The sequence below is a fragment of the Cavia porcellus genome, unplaced genomic scaffold (assembly GCF_034190915.1).
Source record: "Cavia porcellus strain 051 isolate PalLab524CR breed Dunkin Hartley unplaced genomic scaffold, mCavPor4.1 scaffold_1, whole genome shotgun sequence".
Taxonomy (NCBI): domain Eukaryota; kingdom Metazoa; phylum Chordata; class Mammalia; order Rodentia; family Caviidae; genus Cavia; species Cavia porcellus.
Genome location: NW_026947484.1, coordinates 179019413 through 179036528, shown reverse-complemented (window position 1 = coordinate 179036528; position 17116 = coordinate 179019413). Strand labels below are relative to the sequence as shown.

At 48.4% G+C, this 17116-nt stretch overlaps 1 protein-coding gene across 6 annotated transcripts in view; it reads right to left on the bottom strand.

Annotated features, from left to right (window-relative positions):
- The window catches only part of Epb41l4b (erythrocyte membrane protein band 4.1 like 4B), a 131044-nt gene extending 114789 nt beyond the window's left edge, over positions 1-16255 (bottom strand). For 5 of the 6 annotated variants that reach the window (XM_063261074.1, XM_063261086.1, XM_063261102.1 and 2 more), the window contains exon 1: positions 15441-16255. In XM_063261074.1, coding sequence (XP_063117144.1) covers positions 15441-15746 — 306 coding nt within the window. In that variant the 5' untranslated portion in view covers positions 15747-16255. The remainder of the gene's footprint in view (positions 1-15440) is intronic. The other variant, XM_063261105.1, reaches the window with a different exon arrangement.
- Between the last annotated feature and the right edge of the window lie 861 nt (positions 16256-17116).

The window sequence follows — 17116 nt, the reverse complement described above, 5'->3', positions numbered from 1 at the left end:
CCAGTCTTTAAAGCAAAGAAATGACACAACCGGTTAGCATTCCTTTTTACTAAAACCAGTATTTTTCCTCTTTCCTCTTTTTTCTCTTTCTATTCAAGCAATCCAGCTGCTCGGTTTTCTGTACTTCAGGAAAGGTATGGTATACTCCACAACAGAAAATTTTAAATTATTTTAAAGAGAAAAAGATGAAGTACATAAAAACACTGGAGCCTGGCTTCCTAGACTAATGTAGTAAATACACAGACTGGGTCAGAACTCAGTCTGGCCCATAGTAAGACAGCCTTGTGTTGGGATAACCTCACCTTTCATAAGTTCCTCACGTATTTTTTCCCATCCAGCAGTCTGTGACACTTCATCATTCAGTTGGCTTCCTATATAGATATACAGTCTTATGCTCAATGTCTAACATTTGTGGAGAACTATAACAAAACTGACCCAGTCCAATTAACTGAAGAAATTTAATGAGGAACTGTCTTGCAGATCCCTCAGGGGTGTCTCTAATGATCTCTGCTCCTAGAGAAATTATATGTTGCTCTTATGCTGCAGATTAATTCTCTCTCCTGAAATTCCATCTTTATCCTTCAAATTCAGCTTCACAAGTGAGCTTACAGAACCAGCCTCTTACAATCAGAGTCAACAGCAGATACCAGCAGCGCACTGTAGGCAGGGGCCAAGGGCCAGTGTATGCTCAGTAGTTATTTAACCTCTCTGTGCCTCAATGTCCTCATTTTATAATAAGGGCGCTGACAGCAACTAGATACACAAAGGGCTTTGAACAAAACAAATGGTCAACATACCCTGAGAACATTATGCTAAGGGAAGCCAGATACAAAATGCCACACATTGTGTGATTCTGCTTAAACTAAATATCCAATGTCAGTGAATTCACAAAGACAGAAAAAAGATTAGTGGTTACTAGAAGCAGGGAAAAGTAAGGAATGACTGCTTAATGAGAACAGGGTTTCTTTGGGGAATGATGAAAATTTTCTGGAGCTAGATAATGATCACAGCTACACAATATTATGTCTATAACAAATGTTACTGATGGCACATTATGTAAAGTCTATTTTATAATACAGTCAATTGTTTGTCCAAAAGGGTCAATAATATTATATATTATTTGAATGACTACATAAAGAACTACAGTAGGTCCCACCTAAGGCAAGAATGCCTTACAGTTCCCATGCAGGACAGGGGCTGAAGGTGAGCTATATAAACTGAAAGCATCTGAGACAGGCCCTAAAAGACAACTAGGCCCTTAAGTGATGAGAGTTAACAAAAAAGAAGAGAGAGTGCATAAGCCAAGGTGGAGAGGTAGGAAGTGGTGACCTAACCAGAGAGAATCACTAGGGTATCAGCTTAGAGAAGAATGTGGAGAAGTAGGCTGACAGCCTGAAAATGACTCTGTGTCTAGTTCTACCATTTCCTATCTGTGGAATAATGGACCAAAATCTTACTGCTGAGGTTTCTGGCAAATGAGAAAATCCACCACTCTCTGAGAGCTGCTACGAGGATAGAATAAAACTATAAAAGGTGGAAGCTGCTCTAACCCTAAAGCACTACACAACTGGAAGGGATGTAACACTGTTAAACACTGGTCCTCAAACTTAGCTACACCCAAGAATCACCTAGGGAGCTTTGAATGATTTGAGGACTGGGTGCTGGCCCCCATGCCCAGTGATCCTGGTGGTGCTATCTGGACTTTACAAAACTCCCCAGAAGATTCTGGCACATAATAAACTTTGAAAATCACTATTGTAACCATTAGTTCCAGGAAAGCCAGATTAAAAAAAAAAAAAAAAAAAAAGCAATGATGTTCAAAGGCTGGAACACTATATAAAGCAGGCCTAAGATCCCAGACCACTGGGAGTCCCGGACCATTTGGGAAAGAAGGTATCCACCATCAACCTTCATGTACTCTGAGTAAAGCTCTGGAGGTCTCAACTGGATGAGGAACAAGCACCTAGCATGTGACCCTGGTTCACCGTGACATGGAAAATCTGCTCATTCTCCTTTCGAAGAGGGGTGGAGATATACACTGCGTGTCCATACTTTATCCTAAATGAGATCCTTAAGAGCAGGGACCACACTGTTTTTAACCATTTCCTATCCCTCACACAGAACCTGACATAAACTAGGTGTTCTACAGTTTGTTTTCTTTTCACAGCACATAAAATGAAATAGTTGGATTAGAAAAAGGTTTGTCTGTAAGTAGACAAAACTGCAGCCATCTGGGAAATTCATAGATGTGGAAGGGCTCATCCCTAAAGTGAGTTAATGACAGTAATTTTAGTAAGTGTGGTCCTTCTTTTTCTTTTAAAAGACAACACATCATTTTTGCATTTTTCTTTAGAAGTCTAATGAGATTCAGGATACAGAGGTGTCCTGAACCACCACCTCCAAGTTGGACTCTTGACTCTCCCATTAAAATACTCCCTACCCAGTATCTCCTTCCTCAATTTTCCCTCTTGCGAGTTTCGCCAGATCTGTCACTGCTAGCGTGTGTGCCTGCCCTGAGCCTGTTCTCAGCCAGACCGTGCCCCTCCCTAGACTTTGACCGGCCACTCTTGGTACCATCAAAGAGCACTAAGTCACCTAGTACAGATCATCACTGACTGAGCAGGTGGCTCGGGCTTGGTCTCAGGGCCCAGCAAACAGGGGCAATAAAAGGAGCAATGAAATGCCACAGAAGGGCAGATGAGTACACCCAGGTTAATAACTAACCCTCCTCAGCCTCTACGGTTAGCAGGTGTTACTGGATGCATCCCTCGTTCATTTCATGGACAGGAGACAGGAAAAATCCCCACCCAGGAGTAGAACCCCAGCCTGCTTTAGACAAGGTAGTGGAGCCTAGAAGGCGCCAGGGGCTTGCTGGGTATCACTCACAGGGGCCAAGATGGCTGCGTGCAGGAAGCTGCCGTTATTACACCTCATTACTGCTCATTTGACACAGGTGAGCAGCAATGCGCTGAGCAAGCAGAGCCGCCAGGCACAGGCTTCCATCCAGGCCAAAGCTGTGGACCACCTGCCCCCCGAGTGCTCTATTGGTAAGAAAGCCCAGATGTCCTACGGTTGCCTTGTTTTCCCATCTCTGGAGTGTTGGTTGATTCTGAAGTCCCTAAAACATCACTGACATGTCCAGTCAGAAGAGAGGGACAGGGCTTGCTGAAGGCCCCCCTACCCAAACAGGACCCAGACCAAAAAAAATCCAAGACTAATACCAGTTTTAAAGACGTAATGACGAAAAATAAGGTGGACATAGCGGAAAAAAGCAACAGATTATTTCATTCAATCCACTGAAAACTTTCCAAAGATGTGACGTTTGAACCTCTTTAAAGAAATAACATCCAGTGGAAAAGAAGGAGGCTGTCTGGGCTTACAGGTTGAGACTGAGAAGGAGCGGGAATCTTGGACATGTTGTTTCTAGCCTCAGTGACTCTGCATATGCCGTTTGACCACCAGCAAGCCTGTTCTCACACCTCTGTTCAGAGCTCAAAGCTTTCTCTCTGATATTTTCTGGGTTACCCCTCCTGGAGTTGTCTCCTCTCCCTCGCACTGCACCCACCATTGGGCTTCCTCTGAGCTTATTTAAAGCACTCACTGGCACTTTTCGCATCAGGTGTAATTACTCATCTCCACTCGAGCTCTCTAAGGACAAGGAAACTACTGTCCCACTGACTCGTGTGTCCTGAGTCAGACACTCTGAATGAGGCCAGCTCGCTGTGCCGGCCTTTACTCAGGGTGACCAAGTGTTGAGGGAGCAGCCCACAAGTCCACAAAGCAGGAGTTTATAGAGGATAAATGGCTCACTGGTTCAATAAACAGCACACAAAAAACAAAAATAAAACAATGTGGGGCAGAGTGCGCCAGAGCCTTAGATAAACCATCAACCAGATGCAATGGACCTGGCTTAACCAAAAAAAAAAAAAAAAAAAAAAAATCAAAGAGAAAATTTGGACGCTAACACAATATTTGAGACTAAAAATAATTGTTAATTATTTTAGATGTTTTAGCAGTTAGGCCCTCATCTTTTAGAGACATATAATGAAATACATATCTGAAACTTAAAACAATTGAAGAGAGGCAGTCTCAAAATACCAGTAAATAGGAAGCCATAGACGTGGGTAGACGTAGGTGTCTTTTATATAGTTCTGCCTACCTTTGAGTATGTTTAGAAATTTTTCCAGTGATCTTTTTTGGTGGACTAGTTGCAGGGATTGAATTTAGGACCTCCCCTCTGAGCTACATCACCAGTCTTTTCATGTTCTGAGATACTGTGTTACTAAACTGCCAGGCTGGGCTTGAACGTGTGATCCTCCCGCCTGAATTTCCCCGAGTACTGGGATTACAGACATGAGCTACCACACCCAGCCTTAATGCAAATGTTTTCTAAAAGTGAACTGAATGAAGAAAGACTACAGATCCTGCCATTGTCACCAAAAGCCACCAGCAGCCGCGAACATTCACAGTAGCTCTTTCACAGGGAAAGCAGAATTGAAACAATTTCTTCTCAGCATGGAAACATCGGTGGAGGACACTTGCCAATTTAGGGGGCTCAGATGAGGAAGGGATAGGGTAGATGGCCTCACAAAGACCAGGGATGAATAGGCTGAACACAGTGAGAAAAACAAATCTACCAAAAAATGGGCAGAATTTATAAAGCAAAGCGTTGGAGGAGGAAACACAGATCGCTAGCAAACATGAAATACTCAAACCATCTCATTACTCTGAAGAAGACTCCAAGAGGTCCCGTGATGCCCAGTAAACTGGTAAAATATAACAAAAAAGCTTCAGAATGCCAAATGTGAGAGAGAAATGAATTAGGGAAGCTTTTACTGTATATGCTGCTGGGTCTTTGGGGAAACAATTCTGCATAATAGTAAAAGGCCCTAGCCAACTTCCAGTGGTTATGGTTGATACATTGTGTCAACTTGAGAAGTTTAGAAGTTTAACTGAGAGTCTTAGCAGCAAGCCAGAATCCTTACTTTTTTAGTATCTTCATCCTGTGCAAGAGTAGGACCCAGAGATTTTGGGAGTGTGACCTCTGCCCCGGGGGCTGGGGGTGGGGTAGCCAGCTCACAATATAAGGAGGAAAAGAGGCTTGTTCCCTCCCTTTTGTTCTGGCTGCTTTTGCTGGCTGCTGCCTTTAAGTGTTGCCCATGCCACCCTGCCTTGGAGTCATCTGCCTTGGAACCAACTGATTATGGACTGAAACCTCTACAAACAGTGAACTAAATAAACCTTTCCTTCCTTCATTTTGGGTGTCGGGTACTTTGTCCCAGCAATGAGAGAAAAGTAACCAAGACACAGGTTACCTGAAAGATGCTGGGCTGTGTACTCACGCACCAGGAAACTAATTCCACAAAGGTTCAAAACAGTATTTTTTAAAGCATCCCAAACTGGAAATATCCCTATGTCAAAAAAGAATAAATACATTTTCAATGTGTTTATGCAAACCTACACAGCAGTAAGAATAACAGGTACCTCATCAACAGAGGAATCTCACATATCCAACAGTGAGTGAAAAACCCACTAGAGGGCTGGGGATTTAGGTCAGTGGCATAGGCGCCTGCCCTGCAAGCGTGAGGTTGTGAGTTCAATCCGTGGTATCAAAAAAACAAAAAAATCAGAGTTCACAAATGTGCAAAACTAACAATATGTCACCTAAGGAAAACCCATAGAGAAAAGGAAGGGAAGAAAGAGAAATCTCAGGAAGAAGGACAGGCAGGAACATGACAGGGGAGAATTTGTGGCTTTTACAGCACTGGCAGGTACAGGGATGTTGATTGTGGTTTTTTTTTTGGTTTTTTTTTGTTTTTAAACTAGTCATGCTACACAAAGTCTTTTATGCTCCTATTTCATCATTTTTCAAAGTTTTAAAATGTGTTAATGAATGTGCCAATATTCAGCAACTCAAACAAAAATGTACCAGGGAGGGAAACTTGCCTGCCACGGCACCCCAGGTGAGGCCTGACAGCCCTGGAGTATACTCAGCACAGGGCAAGTCCCAGGGGAGAGATGCTAGCATCCCAAGAAGAGCCCATGAGGCAAAGGCTGGGGAGTTCACATCACCAATGGTGGTGCCACTAATGAATGGGCAGGACAGAGTTAACACAGTCCAGACCTACATAAAAGGCCTTGACACAGGTGGGTGGATGACTCATGATATATCCATGCAAGGGAACATTATTCAGCCTTAAAAAGGAATGGAAGCCTTGCAGGTGCTATAGCAAGGAGGAATCTGGAAAACATTGTACCAAGTGACACAGGCCAGGCACAAAAGGTCAGACACTCAGGGTTCTACTTATAATGGAGAGGTAGACACATTCATAGGAACAAACAGGCAGAACAGTGGTCACTAGGACCTCCCATGAAAGGAGGTAGGGAGTTAGTGTTTAAAGGGGACTTCAGTTTGTGACAGCTGTAATATAATAGCAGTATAATTGTACATTGTGATACTGAACTGCATACTTTCAAATAGTAAAAATGTAAAATTTTAAGCTAGGGGTGGGAGCATCCCCCAGCACTACCAAAAAATAAAAAATAAAAGACAAAGTTTTAAATTACATTATGATTCAGATTTTCCTTGCTGTTTCTCCAGTGCTAGGGATTGAACCCACAGTCTTTACACTGAGCTACACTTCCAGCCCTTTGCATATGTTTTGCAACAGAGTCTTGCTAAATTGCCCAGGCTGATCTTGCACTTAGCACCCTCCTGCTTCAGCCTTCTTGGTAGCTGGGATTACAGGCATGGAGTGCTATGCCCATATGGACAAGCAAACAGGCAGGCCAAAAGAGCAGCGCTATCCAGCCACCTTCAACCCACATGAGGGGGTGTCATAAAACAGGCAACAACAATCAGGCTTAGAAACAGGACAGACACCAAGAGCCCAGAGAAGCCAACTCTTCAGGCACCTGTCAGCCTAGATAAATAGTATCCTCAGAGTCAGGTTGGTAGTGTGGATAACGACTCCCCCTGGGATCAGACTCAGTGCTGAGTACCACGGAAGCATCAGATGGTCCCACAGGTGGGATGGAATCCTTGAGATATCTTCTAGTTCTTAGCATCGAGAAGGAAGAACTGGGCATTCAGCCAGCTATGACTTTGGGGAAAAGAACCTGCAGCAGCTGCTTAGAAATGGCACACTGAACTCAAATGCCAGAGAGTCCAAGGCAAAATGATGCAGCAGAGGCAGGGAGGTTTAACTGCCTAAAATTCTGGTTTTCCCAGAGAATCTAAGGAAGAAACAGGAAGGCTAGGGTATGCATAGCACGGACTGGGGCAAGAGTCATGGAAAGTCAGGAAACCTATATGCACCCTGGCTCTCCCACACTAACCATGAGAGGCCTAAGGCCACCTGCTAGCCAAGACACCCCGTAATAAGGGATAAGTCCTTCCCAGACAGAGGCCGTTATGGGAAGCAACACAAATTCTGTGAGCCTGGGAGGCGGGCTGCCTAACAGGCCAAGACCAGGCTTTATACATCAACCTCCGACCTGCAGAGACAGGTATTACTCACTCACTGGCCACACGCAGACAGTCAGGCTGGATTTAAGCAACTGGAATAGGGACAACAAAGTGCCAAATGTCAGGAAACATGTCAGAAAGTTTAGATAGAGAGGGGGGAATGCTTTTTTAAGGATAGGGTTGGGATATGGCTCAGTTGTACAGTGCTTGCTTTGACACATGAGGCCCTGGGTTTGATCTCCAGTTCCACAACAAGAAAAAAAATAGGATATACACAATGTTTACATGTATGTACTGGATTAAATTAAACCAGTGTAGGGAATTTAATCCAGTACTGTTTAAAAACATTGCCTACTTTTGACCTAGGTGTTGAAGAATTACAGCCATCAAACTGGACTGCACTGTCAAGACACTGCATTTAACAAGTCTGACTAAAGATGTATTCTAGTCTCTGGAACTCCAAAATGACCAGCAAAAGCAGAAACTCCTCTGAGGCTCAAGAATCCCCATCTACCTGGGCTCAGGGCCCACTCACACCTCCCCTTCCCAGCCGAGCTGTCAGAGACCTCTCAGACCACGCACTTGGAGTCAGACTGCCTGAGCTTGAACCTGGAATCTACCTCACTAGCTGTGTGGGTTGGCACACAGGTTTCTTAACCTGTCTGCTAAACCCTGATTCTCTGCTCTACAAATCAGGGATAGCAACAGTCAGTACCAGCACAATTTCTGGGCACATTCGACATTATCCCAGAATTATCCCAGAAGCAATTAGCATGGTACCAAGCCACTGCTCAGCCAGGGTGGCCTATATTACAGGCTCCTCATGCTTAGTCACACTTGAACATTCCTCAATTCACTCTTTTAAGACCTAGGGAAGCACACAGCCCCACTTCATAACCCTCCTCATCATAAGGAGTCCAGAGCACAAGGGCAGGCTCCCATATGAAATGAGTCTGTACCTGCTGCCCAGGTAACTCCAGAGACATCTAACAGCTGCACATTATGTCTCCTTTGGGACAACCCCAATGTCACTCTGGGCATCAAACCTCCCAGCCACTGCACCTCACAGTTCAGTTCTCTTGTCTTGTACTGCTTCACGTCAAGGTCACAAAACTCCACTGGGAGCACTGCTGGGAGTTCAAGAAGCTGTCTTCGGCCTCCTATGTCCCTACCAATGCTTAATGCAGCGGAAGGCTCAAGAGGCTTTTGTTGAGTATGGGAAATTTATCTTGGGCAAACAAAAATACACTGGAAAAATAATTAAAAATAAACCCAGCATTAAAATCAAGTGGAATGGATGGGATACACTGAGCTCCAGAAAGAAAGCACAGAGGCTGCAGAAGGTGTGAGACTAGGAAAGTTGGGGAAGGGGGCTTCAGCCCATCTTGCCAAGTCAGCAGAAGCATGCACATTGCTGGACAGGCAAGAGAGCTGCCACTGCCCCAAAGCAGATGTTCCCAGAGGGAAAGGAACTCTGAAGCCACATCAGTGAGATCTTTAATCTGCCAGCAAGAGGAGGCGACTGAGGAAGGGAGGGCTCAGAGGAGCTTACTTCACCTAGGAGGAGTAGGAGGCAACAGACAGCTCAAAGTGCCAACCAGCGCTGCAGGCATGTAGGGAGAGGAGCACCAAGAGCCTCACCCTAAAGAGGCATGAAATCTGGGTCTTTCACTGTGCTGGAATGGTGGAAAACTTACATCAATCCATGTAAGTTCATCACTTTACCTATGTACTCCTATTTAAATACTGAGGAAAAAACGCACAGATGGATACATACCACAGTTTTACCAGTGGCTATCTCTAATGAAATTCTAGATGCTGGTATAGCATCTCTTGTCTCTCTGCATTTTCTAATCCTTCTGCTATGAACGTGTTCTAAATGTGCAATGAGTAGGGGAGAGATGCACATACCAACCTGAAAATTACCCGCAGATGAATCAGCGGCCGACCCAGCTGCAGGCGGCAGGCTGGGTGAGAGTGGCGGAAAGCCAGTGCAGACTCCTGTTGAAGAAGGCTCCAGACAGAGCCCACGGTGGGCGTTGGGGGGGGGGGACATATCCCACAGCCCAGCAAAAGGAGTCCAGCAATGAGAATGGGTGCAATGTGCAGGATTTGAAGACAAAGTGAAGGTGGAGAATTTCTGTGATTACTGGTGTGGGTATTTTTTAAGTCTCCATGCAAGAATTTAGGAGACAGCCCCACCCCCACCTATGTTCTGCTATTTCAATACTAGGGACAAAATTCAATGAGATTATGCACGTGGAAGTGCTTAGCAAGTTAATATTTCCTCAGAGCCCTGTACCAGTGTAGGTCATGTTACCAGCCCTGGAGAGGCTGGGCGGACCCCACCACCCACTGTGGCCCCTTCCCCCTGAAGATAAGCCCACTCCCTCCTATCAGCAGTGAAGATCCAACAAGTGTGGAACCAGTGTCAGAGGCTGTACCTCTGTCACATCCCCCTGTAGAAGAGTGCTCACCACCCAACCGTTCTCATTCCTGACCTCAGTCCTCCTTTAAAACTAAGAAAGGTATTTAAAAAATAACACAAACTCAGAACCATGTAGCTATCCAAGGCTCCTTACCGACTCATTTGTGTTTAAGGGGGGTGGGAATGCATTGCAGGCCCACCTCTAGCCAACACCTATCCTGCAGACACAGAAAAGGAAGCCACCCAGGGGCCTTCGACAAGCCAAAGTGGCCATACCCTTGGGAGGGGGCAGAAACAAGGGTTCTCCTTTCTCTTGGGGTGCACTGTATGGCTCTTTATTTCCCACAGCCAAAGGTGAGAACAGCAGGACCCCCAAATAGGTTCACTCTACCTCACCTCACCCCTCCCCACGTCTCACCTCACTCCACCTGTGAGCTAAGCTGGCCACCTGCCCCCTCCCTAAGCCTTCACCTGGACCACTGCCACAGCACAACTGGGCTCAAGACATTCCTCCAGCCCAGTTTCCACTCCACTGCTGCAAAAACAGGCTCCCTGAAGCACAGGTCAACCCCTGACTCACGCTGCCAAAATTCCCCACCAGGCCCACAGGGATTTTTAATTCATTGTGCAGTACTCAGATTCAGAGCCAGTGCATTTAGAGGGTATGAAGAGACCCCCTTTATCAGTATCACCTGCAGTGGGTGTACTTTATTGTTAAAAGCCCAGCTTCCTGACCAGTGAATGAAAGTTCTTGGGGAAGGTCCTAGGAATTTTAATTGGAAGAAAGTAATTCCAGTGAGCCAGGTGCAGCTTGTAGTCCAAGTAATTGAGAGATGAGGCAGGAGGATCACTGAGTCTGGGAGTCTGAGCCCAACTTTGGTCACAAAGACTCCCATCCTGACCCCACAAAGCTTACAAAAAAATCCAGAGGAACTTTGCACAGCGTGAAGTTAGAGAATCATTTTCTTCATTTCCCACTGTTTGGGAAAACTGATCCTTCCAACTGTTTGGAACATATCCTGCCCCTGTCCATGTGTTAGGACTATGCGTGCCAATACCACCACCATTCTACAACTGACCTATGCTCTACTGCTTCAAAAGTTAAACAATCAGGGTTCCCAAAGTTACCCATTCCAACTCTTTTACCTACTGATTAAAGAGAAGTCACTTTATACCCAAAGGCCTGTTTCCCATAAAGTAACGGATGTCATATATTATCTAGGGCCCCTTCAACTGCAAAATAAGACATCTGACTTTCATGTTGTGTTGCCTATGTTCTACTCGACCAGTTCTTAGAATTGGCTCCAGTTCTAAGAACTTGTTGGGAGGTTCTCCTCTCATCCAAACTTTTAAAAACATCCACCTCTCATATCATATTGAACTTTCAATTTCCCCGACAGAGCCAAGCAATGACTGGCCTGCCTACCACAGTTTTATTTTCGTTTCTCTAATAACCATTTCTAGAATTTTTTTCCCCAATTTTTTCCAAAGAGAAACAACAAGAAGTTTGTAAAAATGCAACCTCCCAGCAACCCTACAGCATCGTGCTGTTAATCGAGGCTTTTTATATCCTTTTCATCATTTAATCCTCCCATTTTAAAAACTGAGAAATCAATATTCAGAAATCTGAAGTTGCCCAAGGCAGCACAACAAGTCTATACGATAACACTGGAATTCTTCGTGTTTGCACTGTACCCCAATGAGTCAAGGCCAAGTTTCAGATACAGCCAGAATAACTTAACTGCGCCAAATGCTACAAAGGACAACCAGCCGAACTCTGCAAGGCATGGCGGGAGTGCTAACCAGCCAGCCACACATCCTAACAGCTTTCTGCACAGAGCTGCTTGTTGGAAGACTGCACACGCAGGCAACGAGGCGGGGCTGAGCAGCAGCCACCCAAGCACAAGTGATGCCAGCGATTTAGTCAACAGAGAGCTAATACGAGTCAACAGTGGGTGCTGCTGCCAAGCCACCAATGGGCTCTTTGGCTGCATTCATGGAGGGAGAGCAGCTAGGGCAGGCCTCCCTCCTTTGCCCTGCCCTGCCCTGCTCAGAGCAGGCCACACCTGAGACCTGGGCACAGCAGAGCTAATCAGAGGGAGGCGCCCTCCAAGACAGCCAAGTTCTCTGAAGAGAAGTGGCTCAAGGTGCAATCAGATTGGTAAGGTGTGCCAAGGACCCACCTAGGAGACAGACTGCGCAGGAAACCCACTTTCCACCGCACGTTATGGATGGGAGGTGTTTTTGCAGTGCTAGGGATCCAACCCAGGGCCTCCAGCATGCTAGGTAAAAGCTCTACTCTGAGCTACATCCCTGGTCCTATGAGTTGGTTTTTTAAAAGGTCTTTTTATTCATGTTTTATCAAAGGCTGAGAAGCCACTGACTCTCCACAACAAAGATTAAGAGCAGGGGGACTCACCCTACCACCAAAGGGGGTCCCAGGATTTGTGTGAAGACAATTACAGTAGCTTCTTCCTTTTTTGTATGTGACAACTGGACCATGGCTTTGCCAAGCAAAACCAAACCTATCATTTCAAGTGTTAAAACCTTCCAGTGACCACCCCCACACACACACTGCTAAATTTGACTGGCTTTTAAAAAAAATTAAAAAAAAAAAAAAACTCCCAGTGGTGTAGTTCCCTCATCCCTTCTGACCCCAGCACCCCATCTGGTTGTGCCTATCATGTCATTTAGTGTCACTCAGAATTTAAATATAGAGACTTGTGTCTTCCTAGAGTCTCTAGGCCCTGCCTCATTCACCTTTGTACCCACAGCGTGAAGCTCAGTGCATTAAAGACACCTATTAAAGGATGACTGAACCAAGGAGCCACAGATATGTCATACTGAAGGTGTTACTGTGTTCTAGGCAATTTCAGAACACAAATGACCTGACTAGAGCTAATAAAAAGGTTTATGACAACATATAACTACTTTTGTCAAGGCTATCACCACCAGAGGTTTTTAATTACAAAGGAGCCAAAATTAGCTGGGCCAATCCCTGGGTATCTGTGGAAGTGATCAGAAATACAGAATGAAGCTTAGGGGCCAGGGGATTTAGCTCAGTAGCTTTAAGTGCCTGCTTGGCAAATGCAAGGTCGTGAGTTCAATCCCCCGGTACAAAAAAAAAAAAAAACAAAACAGAACAAAACAAGAATGAAGCTTAGGGATATCAGGGTTAAAGGAAAATCGTATTGTGTGACAAGTAGCCAGGCAATGCCAGAATGTAGGAAGCAGGAAAAAAGAAATCCAAAAGCACAGAAGAGAATTATAATGACAAGTGGGGCTGGCCGTATGCCTAAAGGGTTAGCTTTTTGTTTTGTTTTGTTTTTGGTTAGGGGTAGCATTTTTAAAAGGGGATCCAGTGAAGAAATGGACATGAGGAATAGCACAAATGCTACAAATTCAAAGGGGAGTTGGCTGCGCCTGGTGCTAAACTTTGTAACTGCGAAAATTAATTGCAGGAACAAACACTGATCTGGGAAGATGGGTGAAAGAGACTGCAATTGCAGTTCTAGCATCTAATATATCTTTAAATCGCTGAGCTGTATTAGCCGGTAATTTCTCTTCATCTCTCCTCCTTGAGAGATTACAAAGATTACAAGACAAGAGCCAGGCTTCTTATTTGACTTTATATAGGGCACACAGACATAAGGCATAGTTAAATAAAATTTGGGGTTCACTAACTTGTATCTTAAAGGCATCTAGCAATCTGCCTTCAGAAGAAAACTTGGGGTGGGTAAACCCTTCTGCAGCCTTTTATAAAGGAAGAAACCATTTAGAATGACAAGGACCCCTTCCCCAGTGCTCAGTCAGGGCTCCTCTGGCAGTAGAAGTCAGCATTCCCCAACCTGTTTGTTTATGTACCTGTCCGGGTCGATTCACCAAGCATGCACTTTATTCTGTTTGCATTTTTCATCTCAGAAACACCACTTACGCCTGTCGCACAAACCTGACAGCATTTCACAAACGAATTATCTCTGGGGAACAGACGAGAAAACCATCGGCAAGGAACACTGTCAAAGTTCCCAAGGATAGCATTCTTTTCCCAGATGCAGACTGCGCCACAGCCTCTCCAAATGCAAGCTGCCCACTCCCGAGGCAGCCTGCGCACCGCTCCTCCCCGCCCGTGCTCCAAAGCGTCCTCTGTCAGCTGAACCAAAGGCGGAGAGCCTCATTTTTTCCGAAGCGGTAACATTTTAATGCTATTTTAAAGACAACAGTTCTAAGCACTGGAATGTTGGCTCCTTTTCCATGAATAAAAAGGCCCCAAAGGGGTATTTTCATAACAAAACGATAGTCTATGGAGAGAACCAAGAACCGCAAAAATCAAACTGCCATAAATCGAAACAGTCTCAAAATTAAAGCTACATAAGGAACCATTAAACCTCAAGCCCAGCTGGCTCTGGTTTTCCCACTGAATACCCTTACATGTTGCTAGCTCTCTCATGAAGTCCAAAAAATTCTGCCACCCGGAAAGGTCTAAATGATTTCTTTGCAAGTTCCAGTATGTTATTTCTTCCCTCGAAACCCTCGGGACGATCTGTAACATTCATCTTAAGCTCAATTACAGCTGTGCTCAGTCACACCCAGAGATTCCCGAAGGCACCGTCTGCCGCAGCGCAGGGTGTACAGCAGGCGCCCGGTTCATGTGCAGGTTTGATGGGATCTGAGCTGTCTCTTTAGGCCAGTAAGAGTCTTCGGCGGCTGGACGCCCTGCCGAGCCCAGCAGCACGGGCCTAACTCTCTGATGGCGCCCAGCAAGGTGCAACCACCTGTGGGCGACTGCCTGGGGCCAAGGCCCCAGGCCTGCCACTCCAGAGTGCCCGGCGGACTCACGCACACAGTCCGGGTGTGTGGCAGCACCCGACCGGAGGTAGGGGGTCCGGTAAGCCAGGCTCGCAGGCTCTGGAACTGACTCTCAGCACCACACAAAGGTCCCTGCCTAGCAAAGTTGACTAGTTCTGTGAGTATAGGTCCCAAGCAGCTCCAGCCCCCGAGGGGCTGCGGATAGAGGGGCTCTCTGGGATGGGAGTGGGAACCATTCACCAAGGTTTGGGGGATCAGCAAAGAGGAGAAATTATCCCCTAAGCCCCTCCCACACTTGGGGCGCTTGCAGGACACAACATGGGCGCTCTCCTCTCCCCGTCCCACCCAGGTCTGAACTAGGAGTTTGCAGGGGTTGGGGGAGAGATCTCGGGGCTGCATTGCCTCGCTCTGCGATTTTCTACCCAACAGTCGGGAGACTGGGAACGCGAGCCGCCGCGCCGAGGGGCGGGGACTGGTGCGCAGGGGAGGGGGTGAGGCCCAGAGGACCCGGTGGGCGCCTGCGAAGGCGAAACACACCAAGTAGAGGGCCAAAGATGCGGCCCCGGAGGAGCCGGGACGGGTGGCCAGAGAGGAACCGAGCTAAGGAGGGCTGGCAGAGGAGACGGGGGAGGGGATCCCCGAGAGGCGCAAGGGGACGCCCCATAGGAAAGCAAGGGGCTAGAGATGCTGCCCCTTGGGGCTCGGGTGCCAGTGTCCCGGGCCGGCCCCGTCACTCACCGGCAGGTCCACGCTCACTTCGGTCCCGTCGAGCAGGAAGACCCGGCAGTAGAGGGTGGCCTTGGCCGCGCCCGCGGCGGAGATGTGCACCGCCGCGCCGCCCGTGAGCAGGGGCCCGCCGCCCGCGGGGAACACGCTGCCTCCGGGAGCGGCGGGCAGCACCGAGGAGGCGGCGGCGGCGGCCGGGCCCCCCCGTGGGCCCCCGTCGCGCTCGTCCCCCAGCCCGGCGGCCCCGCGCCCTGCTGCGCCCCGCGCGTAGCGCTGCATGGAGCGGCGGCCAAAGGTCCGGCGCAGGAACCGCAGCATCGTGGCTGGGGGCGCCCCCTGCCTCCGCCCTGGGCGCCGCCGCTGCGCCGCCGCCCGGGAGCGCCCCGCGACGCCGTCAGTGCCCGCCGCCGCCCGCGGGCTGCGGCCCGGGGCTCGCTCCCGCCGAGGCCGAGGCGGAGGCCGTGCTCCGGCCGCCTGAGGGGCGCGCCGGCCAGGCCAGCACCAGCCGCGAGTGGCCGCCGGCGGGAGGGCGCGCTCGGGGCGGCCCCGGGGCCGTCCCGCCGCCGCCGCGCGCGCTCGGGGGTGCGGCCTGGCTGGCGGCCGAGGGGCCGCTGCCCGCGGGCGGCCAGGAGGTTGCGGGGGGCGCGAGGGGCGAGCTGCGGGCTGCTCCCGCGCCGCGCGCCGGCCGAGGGCCAGCCGGAGCAGAGCGCCTGCGTGCTCCCAGCGCGTTCGCTAGCTCGCTCCCCCTCGCCGCGTCGCGCCCGGCCGAGGAGGCCCCGCCGAGCGCCCGCTTCCAAGGCGCCTTTTCCTGCGCCCGCAGCCCCCGCCTCCCACCTGGGAGGCTGCACCTCCAGCCGCCGCCGGGACTGCAGCACGCCCTCCTCCCTCGGGGCTGCGCCGGGTAACTGGGTAACTGCAAGCCGGGCCTGTGCTGCCCCCTGCCGGCCCAAGCGCCCCCTGCTGCTGTAGGTGTGCTCACGTGTGTACACGTAGGTGAGCACACACGTGTTTCCGGCGCCCCCAGCCCGGGAGACAGGAGGGCACGCGGGCCCTCCTTCACAGGGAAGGAAAGCAAGACTACATGTCCTCGTGGAAGGCATGCCCCACGGGTCAGACAGAGAACAGCATCATGTCCCCTCTGGAATATGAAAGAAGTGAAGTAGGTAACTTACAAAGATCCGGCTTCTTAACAGGATCACAGAACAGAAAGTGCTCTTGTAGCCTTCCAGCTCAAAGGACTCATTATGAATAAGGAAACTGGGGCCCAGTGAGGAGGGGAAGCACTTTTCCAACATACAACAGTACTGAAGAAAACACCTCCCAGGCCCCCATGTCCAGTATTGAGGCAAGGGCTGGGAAAAGCCTCCGAGACTGAGAAGACTCAAGCAATCCGTGTTGAACAGTTTGCTGGAAGCACAGACCAGGAGTGCAGCAGTGAATAACCTAGGACACCCCGATAATGTGGGAGAGAGGAAACTGTTTAATGCCCAGCAGTTTCACTGTTGAAAGAAGGGCATTACCCAGTGCGGCTGAATGAGGAAGGTAAAAGAAATTGAGGAGAAAAAGAAGAAAAGAGGCCAGGACTCTCAGGGAAGAATAACACTACTGTTTCTTGTGCCGGACACTGTGCTAAGTCTTTTCCATTTGTCTCTCTTAATCTCCAGGATAGCTCTGTTGGATAGACTCGA